The sequence below is a fragment of the Gymnodraco acuticeps genome, unplaced genomic scaffold (assembly GCF_902827175.1).
Source record: "Gymnodraco acuticeps unplaced genomic scaffold, fGymAcu1.1, whole genome shotgun sequence".
NCBI lineage: Eukaryota > Metazoa > Chordata > Actinopteri > Perciformes > Bathydraconidae > Gymnodraco > Gymnodraco acuticeps.
The window spans coordinates 1,085,722-1,096,370 of NW_022990341.1; the positions used below are offsets into that span (position 1 = coordinate 1,085,722).

The window sequence follows — 10,649 nt, forward strand, 5'->3', positions numbered from 1 at the left end:
AGTTTAATATTGGCTTGATTATTTGCATAGGAATGTCACCTGCATAGCTGTTGCGTAATATTATGTACATCTAATAAACAGTTGTTGAATTAAAGAGTGTATGCTGGCTAACATCCAGCTTTTGAAACTAGTTTTATTCTGACCTTTCCTGCTTTAATGAATTTTCATGATAAAGGTTGAACACTTAGGCTTGGCACTCAAACAAATATCTCACAAATACATGCCTGTATTTGTATGTGTGTGTGTGCGCTCATACCTATCAGTATGTGTAAAGGCCGGGTCTTATCATTGCTCTCTTCTCTCTCTCAGAGTAATAAGGCTGTGTGTCCGCATGCTGGCTGTCCATCTCTCACCACCAAGCAATGCCACGACAAATAGCTGCCTTTGAGGTGGAAAACAAGCGTTGATTATAGTGATATGTGCATATGGCGTGAAAGAATGAGTTAAGGATTCAGTCTGTAAAATATGTGATTAAACATAAGTGTTTTATTGTTGATATGGTTTCTGTTTTTACTTTTCTTTAGGGTAAGGGACAGGATCCAGTCCAAGGCAAAAGCTGAAGTGAACGAGTGAGAAGAGCACGTTGAAAGACGGCAATACAAGGACACATGGAGTCGCTGAATGAAAGTCCTTGTCTCTTTTATGAACCCTCCTTTCTTGCCTTTCTCTCTGCTCCGAAACTCTGACGTCTAACGAAGGATTTCCCTATGTCACCGTGACCTCACTGATACTCTGCTTTGCCCCTTGAAGACACTTTAGGGGGGTTAAAATGGCAAGATGAGACGGCTTCAATTCATGTTCTGCATGAGGTGAAAGGAAGGTTGTTTTCAGGTCTCGTAACGCATGTATGTACACATGACTACACACACACAGACAACCCACCCATGCAGCCCACACACCGGACCTTCTACCCTTTGCGGTAAATGTTACTCATGACTACCCAGTCTGCCAGTCTGGTCCACATAGCCTTAGAGGAATGCCGCAGAAACACAACGCCTCATACGTTCAACCTTATAGGGAGATTTTGCAGCATTCGGTTGGATATCTGAACTGCTTTACATCTGATTCAACTGTTTTTGCCTGTGAAAGAACTTCAGCTCTCCTTGCAGACAGGTGTATGATTTCCGCTGTTTGCCCACGTCTTGGCGGCCCTTTGTTTAGAGAGAAGCTAGGGAAGGACCCAGCCTGTCAACCAGAGGCTCCCAGTGTAAAGTAGTTAAGCTGGTATGAAGTGGAGCATTAGGACAGTGTTTACTTCTAACACTCAGACTATCAGGGCAGCTCTGCTGGTCATTTTATCCCTTCTTAAAATCTCCAAACCCAAACACTTTGGGTGTATCACATTGGGTATGTCTGAATGGTAGCAAAAGCTTTATAAAAAAACAGAGGTGGAAGAAAGCCATTGTTTTGCAAGTTCTTAGTCACGAGCCAAGTCCTGCACTGAGAGTGTCCTTAACGTGTGCTTGTCAACAAATGTAGCCTAATGCCATTTTTAGTATTATTTCAGAAAATGTAAGATCGTTCATCATGTTTCTCTTCCCTAACTTTGACTGGATGCTGTTCAGTTGGTTATACGTAGTGAATGTGGGGAATTAATTGATGACTTGCTGACTTTTTGGTTTGTGGCTAACTTTCTAAAATAATGTACGTTTTATTCTTTGGGCTTGGGGGAAGGGATCAAGTGTCTTCTAGTGAAGCTAGGAGACATTAAAGTCCAAGTCGAGTTGCAAGTCTTTTTTGATGGCATCACATTTTTGTCATGTGTCTCAAGTCAACAAGACTCAAGAGATTCAAGGCTTTATTGCCATGTGCACATATGGCAAAGACACAGGCTCCTCCAACAGTGCAACATGAATATATATAGGACATAGAACCAATAAAATAGATATGTGAATATGCAAACAACACTCCTCAATGAAAACCAACAGTTATTAACACTGAAAAAATGGCTTTGTACAAAGATAGAGTGACATTTTCATGAAGAAGATGGATTGACTTTGTGGCCGAGAGTTAGATGAGAAAATAACACCAATCTCCTAAACTGTAATGTTATCATTTTTTTGTTATGTAGCTCAACCCTAGTCATTGCACTTTTGTTGACCTCAAATAAGAGGTATGAAGAGTGGACTACAGTTGAGATGGTTGTATTTTTGTCCACATAACCTGAAATATTGCAGTGATAAATAGTCTAATTGTAACACTGCAGACTCAATCAGATGACCAGCTTTCTTTCCGCTTCGTCCACGTGTCGCTCACTTCCTAATTATATTTAATGACAGTGCTTATCTTCACAGGACCTGACCTCTGCTGGGAGCTCAGTCTTGTGGAGGAACCTTGCAGTTTCTCTGAGCTGCAGTGCTGCAGGCTGGGGGGTTTCCTACATGTGTCTTCAGGGCAGTAAAGGGTGTGTGTTCAGGCAGAAACTTTAAGAACATGCATCTTCAAGCACAGGTCAAAGGCTCATGTTCACCAATAGATTACTTCCTTTACAAATTTGAGACACTACCTAATTCAAAAGTAAAGTCAAGACACATTTCTTATCAGCCTTTAACCTCTTTAAGTCTACCATGAAACTATAATTATCAACATGTCCGTCCTTTTTATTTATCTTGCTACGTTTCCTACTGTATTGATTCATGTGTATGTATTGTACAACTCTCATTATATGTATTTTGTGTGTTTTATTTCTGTTGATAAAACAGTATCTAGTTTATCTCACTTCTCTAGATGTATGTGTGTTTTGCTCATTGCTCTTGTTATTATACAATCGTTCAAGGAATGCTTTTTGATAAGTTTGGATACAATCAAATTTGACTTGAGTTGTGCAGTTGTAGGATGCATTTCATTGATTTGTTTATGTGGAGTATATCCTCAAAGTGTTACATAATATAATTAAATTGAGGGGAAAGAAGACACTACATTTTAATGAGAGTTACTGTATGTTTATCATTATACCTTATGTGATGAATACAGTAGTGAAGCAGGTTTTTATGAATGTCTTAAAATTGTGCTTTTTTGCGAATTTTTGGAGAATGATGAGCAGCAACAAGCATGACTGGTGTGTGTGTGTGTGTATGTGTGTGTGTGTGTGTGTGTGTGTGTGTGTGTGTGTGTGTGTGTGTGTGTGTGTGTGTGTGTGTTTGTGTGTGTGTGTGTGTGTGTGTGTGTGTGTGTGTGTGTGTGTGTGTGTGTGTGTGTGAACCGTGTGCGGTGCTATAGCAGGGCAGTGTAGCGTGCAGCAGTGAGCAGTAATCCCTGCGTTTTCAGGAGCCCTGGCCCGTACTTGATGAGCTTGAGTAAGAAAAAGGTTGCGCTCTCTCTTGTGTTTCTCTCTCTCTCTCTCTCACTCTTTTATTCCCTCTCTTTTTCTCATGCCCCCCCTCTCTCCATCCCCTGGAGCCACTTTGCGAATGAATGGATACCAAGTGTTTGCTCAGCAACTCTGCCTGTCCCTCGATATTTCTCAGGATTTCATCAAAAAGAGGATGAGCAGACCAACTGACACCAGAGACCAACAGAGACTTTACATCTGACTGAAAACTGGTGAATATGTCAGGGGACACATTGCTCTCCTCTGAAACTGTCACACCTGTATTCAACTCATTCGGAATTAATGAAAACACATACACATCTTGTACTTTTGTTAAAAGTTGTTTGGTCTTGTTTGAATGCTTTCATTTAGCATGTTGACACTTCCAATCACTGTGTTTTACACGTATGTCCTAATAGGTTTACCTCTCCACTAGACCCTACGATAAAATCTGTATTCATCTGCAGGAGATGGAGTGAAAATGCCTTGGCACTATAAAACAACTAACTTAGAAATTCTGTTCGTTTGTGTTGAAGGTAGAACTTCTAAATGTACTTTTGAATGCTTAGTGTGATAGCAAGTCCAGGCTATTTGCCAAGAGAAATATATGCAGGATATATTTGAAGCACGATATGAAACATGTGCAAAACAACCTCTTTCTTCTACACATTTTTAAATGTTATCCATTCTTAGAATAGTTTGTTTTGAATATTGCATTAAATTTGACATTGCATATTTTGTCGACAAGTTTCACTTTAAAGTATAACTCAGGCCATAATAAAGAAACAGGGACCATTACCTCAAGATAGGACAATAAAACCTACTTGGTTGAACCTTAATGGCGAGATGGAAACACGCCAAGTGACAATTATTATCATAAATATGAACCTACATTTGCAGGGCTCCACTTTAGGGAATCCCTGCTCAATGCCTGTAACTACACTGATGATTATCTACCATTAAAATGGTTGTATAAGGCTCTTTTTTAGCTTTTGCATAAGGGGATACCAAATCAAGACCAGAACGTATTAGTGATAAAGCAGAAATAGGGCATTTTCTCTTTCCTATGAATTTACCGATATTAATGTAGACGCCAATGGTGCAGAAGTATCATCATAATTTGGGTAAGGAGGGGGGAAATATCAGCCCTTCTCTAATCATAGATACATGGGGTGAAGCTAAAGCAATGTGTTCATTGTTTCAAAGAAATGCATGTGTATGATGGTGCATGATGTACAGTTTCTGTGACAAGTGTGAAGTGAGTGCAGAGGTGAAGAGAGGTGTGAGGAGGCTCTGGTGGGGTGGGGTGGGTGTTGGGGGGTGTTTAGGAGGAGAGGGGATTATGGAGAGGCCGCAGGCCCCGAGGCAGAGGGCCCGTTTCCTGGCCTGAGCCCCTGTTTGTCCTGCCTGACCTGGCAGCTCTGGGGCCAGATCCTGCTTGGATACAGCCGCTCCCACGCCTGTCTGAAGCTGTTAGCCACCGGCTGTGAGCAGCTAGCTGGGCTTAGTGTTGTCTGAGCTGCGGCTGGGGGGAGGGGGGGGAGGGGGGCGACCTATCATCTGTATGTGTGTGTCGGGGGGGGAACATTGTGTTGGCAGTGTGAGGATGACAGGGAAACACACATCCAGTAAGGCAGTGGGCGGCAATGACTAATGACTTTGGTTTGATTATTGCCACCGTTTATTTTCATATCAGGCCTTTGAGAAGCACAATTAGTTAGTTTTTAGTTAGTTTTATTTTTGCAAATCGATGACAGATAATATAATGTAATATAATGTAAGGAACTGGAAAACTTAATATATGGTTTTGTGGTGAAAAATAAGAAGTGGCCAAAAATGCTTTTGTGCTGTCCCAAAGGTGTTTAGGGCAGACACTATTCTCTAGGAGAACAGGGTTAAAATATGTACTCACATCAGCACAAAGTTCCCAAGTGTGTTACTTGCATTGAGAACATATTTTTTTGTATTTAAAGTTTTCTTAATAATGTTTGAAATATGTAAATTCTATCTAGTTATTCATTAACCTTGAAACATATTTCATGTTTAATATTAGAGTCAATGGTTTTTAGATATATTTTTGTATCAGTGCATGATTCAGAAAATACTATTGACAGACATAAACGAGTCATTTTAGGAATGATATTTTTTTAATTAAATCAGGCTACGACTGTTATATGAACACATCCCTCTGGAAAATGTATGGGAGATAGGAACGACACAAAGTCAGGCGTGTGAACGTGTTGGTGAAGTGGAGATGTTTAGCTCAGAGTAGGGGGAACATTGAGAAGACCATCATTTTTACAGATATCCAAAATGCTGTAATGCCATCTTTGATGTGTTGCCCTTCTGTTATCAAATGTTAAGCAGCATGAGGATATTTTCAGTCTGCTTTGGGCTCAGTCCAGACATCGTATCGCTCACATCAGTCTCCATGGTGACATGTAAAGTGACGGCAGCAGGTCACCCCTCTGTGTATCTTACCTTTTGTAATTAGCTTCAACGCTCTATTTGCCTAAATAATCAATTAGAAGCACCATCCCATGCTTGTGTTGAAAGGGTGTTGTCTGCGTACCACTTGTGTGCAGAACGGTGTTTTTACTTCAGGATCCGTAAGATAACACTTCTTCTCTCTGGCTGCAGCACTGTTTGATTATCACTTTCCAAAAATGAAAATGAAATGAGGGGATATTTACTTTTCTTCCCCAAAAGCTTTGATAGCTCAATTGCTTGTTTTCAGTGGCTTGTTATTATTTTTCAATTGGTGGATTGGCTGCTGGGCTCTGTAAGTGTTGTTTCTGCCCTGGATATACAGAGAGGCAGAGAGAGCAGCGAGACACTGAAGGGGTCATCAGTGCATCTCTGTTAGGGCCTCAAACGCTAACATATATTCATAATAATGTTCAAATAACCCGTTTGACACTTCACCAATTTCTTATGATCTACAGTACCTCAGTGATTCTCAAACTTTTTTCAATCATGTACCCCCTTTGAAAAAAAATTCAGCCAAGTAGCCCCTGATCAGCGCAAAAACAATTTGTTAGGGACAAAATGCCTATAAAGAGGTACAGTACAGCGCTGCACCATCAGAGTCTGATTTATTAAAACAACAACATTGTAACTGAGAAACACTTAAATGCTACATTTCAAATGTTTACAATCCATCACTAAATTCATGGCAAACCAATTTTAACATCATGCAATAACACTTAGATGGCATTAGTTGCATTGAACTGATCTTTTTAATAGTTGTACAATGTAGTGAGAAACATGGGCTTGTGCTTCACTGAGGATCTTTATCATTCTCAGTGACAGGAAGGCCGTTATGCAGTTATAACACTTCGCGTTTTGAAATATGTGTAACTCTGTTAATATAAAACCCACACCACTCAAACTTCGTTACTTTTTCTTTCATTAACATAAAATAAATCTCACGTACCCCCTGCAGTACTCCAACGTACCCCTAGGGGTCCGCGTACCCCCATTTGAGAACCACTCTACCTAATATCAATTTTTTAATTAATAACCTAAATCTGTAGCCTGTAATTAATGCTGGCAAATAAAAGCAGTGGAGCAAAACATGACTACAAAAGGGCTAAAAGTATTAACGGGAAAATACTCTATTAAAGTACCACCATGTTTTACTTTATTTACAACCCACCACTGGTTATATACAGTGAGCTGAAAAAAACTGACCTTTTCAAATAAAGTGTTTTTTAGTTACATAATCCTAAAATACCTTTAATAGGCATCTGAGTGCAAAGTTACTACATTAACTGTATGATATAAGCAGTTGTTGAAAGTAACTATACGTACAACTATAGTTATCTTACGGATCCTGAAGTAAAAACCCACTTCTTTTCCCTGGCATTTACAGGCCAGGTTTTTATCTTACTAGTGTTTTGTATTGTTTTTACGTCAGGAGAGTTTTTCAGTCTGTGGCTTCTGATCTGGGTTGTTTCGTGTCCTGTCTATTTTTTATGTATTTATGCTATGTTTATACAGTTGTTGATGTACAGCACTTTGTTCAACTCTGTTTTTTTAAAATGTGCTATAGAAATAAAATGGATTGGATTGGATTACCTCAAAAACAGTACTTAAGTACAATTTGGAAATATTTGTACATGTTTTGCCACTTTATACTTCTACATATTGACAACATGGTAAAGGTAACTTCCCTGTGTATTTCACATCTTTAGTTACCAGCAGATCAGAATAATTTATACAAAATATAAATGAACTTATACATTTAGATATATTATTATAAGTTAAGTTACTAAGGAGTACATACAAAGAGCTCCAAATTGACCAGCTGCAACATAAACACTAATTAAAGCATGATTAATTCATTTGATGATACTTGATTCTGAAATGGACAATTATGCATACCGAGTCATGTCACTTTTTATACTATGTATATTTTGATGCTCGTACTTTTTGTCCTTTAACTTAATCAAGAGTTGGAATGCAGGACTTGTACTTAATTTCCACACTGTGGTATTGCTACTTTTACTAAAGTATAATATTTGGGTACGTTTTAGACAACTGGCTCTAATTTTGAAAAATACCCATAACTGCACAACTGTGAGGTCATGTGATTTTCCTGTCAAATTAAAATGATCTTTGGGGTTTTGTCCTCCTGCCTCCATCGTCACCAGCGAGCCAGTGGCGTCATTCGCTCCTCACTTTATAAAACTGTCAACGCCTTCCTCTCACCTGGACTGACACACACCACCCAAACACCATCAGCACGGAGCAGGACACCAGACTCTGGTGAACTTTACGCACATAACTTGCTCCTTTTATTTCGACGAAAGAAGACTATCAAACTGGCTTTTTTATGAATCTGGCAAATTACTCTTACTTCTCTGGCATGTGTAACATGACCGCTGAGACGCAGCACTCGCCTGCGGAGGCCAGTCCTGTGGTCATGTCTCCAACCGTGAGCCTGGACTCTCCGCTGCAGGCTAGCCCGCCTCTGATGCTGCAGGCCCGGTCAAAAGACAACGTGTTGATCAAGTCCGAGCCCCGGGGAGGCAGCAGCCCAAACACGGAGGATGGAGCCGCTTTAGGGCAGACTGAGGAGCACCTGCCCACCGGGAGCCGCCGCAGGAAAAGGCCGGTGCAGCGGGGGAAGCCTCCCTACAGCTACATCGCTCTCATCGCCATGGCCATCGCCAACTCCCCCGAGAGGAAGCTCACCCTGGGGGGCATTTACAAGTTCATCATGGAACGGTTTCCTTTCTACAGGGAGAACTCGAAGAAGTGGCAGAACTCCATCCGGCACAACCTCACCCTGAACGACTGCTTTGTTAAAATCCCCCGGGAGCCTGGCAGGCCAGGTAAAGGTAACTACTGGACCTTAGACCCCGCTGCTGAGGACATGTTTGACAACGGGAGCTTTCTGAGGAGGAGGAAGAGGTTCAAGCGCACAGATGTGAGCACCTACCCGGGGTACATGCAGAGCTCCAGCGCCTTCACCCCGACTCCTATGGGCAGGCCCACATACCCAAACACCCTTTATGCAGGGATCGGGTCTGGGTACGGCTCCCAGCTGAGTGCCACCTCCCCGCACCCGGCCATGCTGCACCACTACCAGGCCTCCGGACAGGGACAGCCGCGCATGTTCAGCATCGACAACATCATCAGCCAGCAGTCCGGGGGAGACCTCAACTCCCAGGGGCTGCAGGGGATGGGACTAGGAGGAGGGGATATGGGCACCATGACCTCCAGCTGCTCGGTCACCGGCACCGACCCGTCTGCCTGCTTCCAGAACCAGGCTGGGAACCCCTCGGGGAACATGCTGAGCAGAAACAGTGGGAATCTCTCCTCCAACCTGAGCGCAGGGTATCCGTATTCCTCCTCGGCCTCCCCTCCGAACCTGCCCACCATGACCCAGTCAGGGTTCTCCCCCGGCAGCTCTCAGGTGTATTGCTCCGGGAACAGGCTGTCCCTGCCGGCCCTGCGCCCCGGGTCCTGCGCGGAGCACACGGACCAGCTGCTGGGCCTCTCCAACCCCATGAACTCTTACAACAACTCCTACATGAGGCAGGCCAACTTCGCGTCAGGATTAGAGCGGTATATGTGAAGAAAATCCTAATTTATTATTGTTTTTTATAGATCAATATTAGAGAAATATGCCCAATGACCCCATGAAAACATAGGACAGTAAAAACTTAAAGAAGAATATTATTAGGATATCAAAGCCTCACGTAAGGCCTTTCAAAATGTCGTATGGCCTTCTGTTGTGCATGTAAAAGGCAGATTTATACATTCCTGTGAGAGATTCGGTGATATTTAGTTCGCCATAATAAGAAAGAAAGACATTGTGTGACACAATACCGAGCCTCATGATAAAACATTCCTGTTTTAAAGCCATTTAGATCCGTTTGACACATTCCATGACTGTATGTCAGAGTTTAATGTATTTTTACTGTGCCACATTTCGTTTATTTTGTGTGTTTTAGAGTACGTTTTTTTTACATGTATTTGCTTTATCATTCAATTTAATTCTGCTGTTTTCCATGTAAATAGTTTGTTGATTTATAAAAAACTTTATGAAAGAAAAGAGTGTTATTGTAGACGACAGGTCGCCTGAAATAAATTCATTTTTACAGAAAAATCTATGTTGTCTTTTTTGCTCGATCATTGAAATGATTTTCTTAATAAAAAACACTGTATTGATCTTGTTTGGTTTTAGTGCAACAGCAGTCAATGTATAGCTTGAGTAGTAGTAGAACTTTTACTAAATGAATAGGCATAAGTCAAAATTACAAGATTAATGGTTTAATTTAGAAGCAGATTGTATTACACTATTGTTTTGTAAACATATTCAAGACTAAACCAGCTCCTAAATATGTATTTCAATTTCAAAGAAACTGTAAGAGTCATGTGTTTACTTTTTATTATAAAACCTTCTTAGTGAAACACCACAAGATTAGAAATGTATATATATACCTTTACATTTTGATATTTTCCACAAACACCAATTTGATTCAATATAAAAGCCAAAAGGTTTTTAATGGACGTGTATGGGTTTTAAGACCAAACTACACACAAGTAATAGACAATTAGACACAAAGATAATCTAGAAAAAGGGACAGTATCATTACATTCATTAGTATCAAACGTTTTGCCTGTTGAAGTCATTATCCGTGTCAGGTTTTAATAATCACTTTTACAGACTGGAGTCATTAACATCTAAATAGTCTTTATCATAATTTCACTTATAGTGGTTTTCTCCTCACAAAGAATTCCTTGAAATCCATTGATATATAAAGTTCTTATTCAGCTTCTATTAACTAATTTAACTTGTCTGTTATATATTTACAGAATATTTGTA

General features: G+C 40.7%; 1 protein-coding gene across 1 annotated transcript; it reads left to right on the top strand.

The window, feature by feature from the left end:
• The first annotated feature begins 8,036 nt into the window (after window positions 1–8,036).
• foxe3 (forkhead box E3) lies at window positions 8,037–9,929 on the top strand. Its single transcript, XM_034223581.1, has one exon. The coding sequence runs from the start codon at window positions 8,148–8,150 to the stop codon at window positions 9,393–9,395; it is 1,248 nt and encodes a 415-aa protein (XP_034079472.1). The 5' UTR covers window positions 8,037–8,147; the 3' UTR covers window positions 9,396–9,929.
• Window positions 9,930–10,649: the final 720 nt, after the last annotated feature.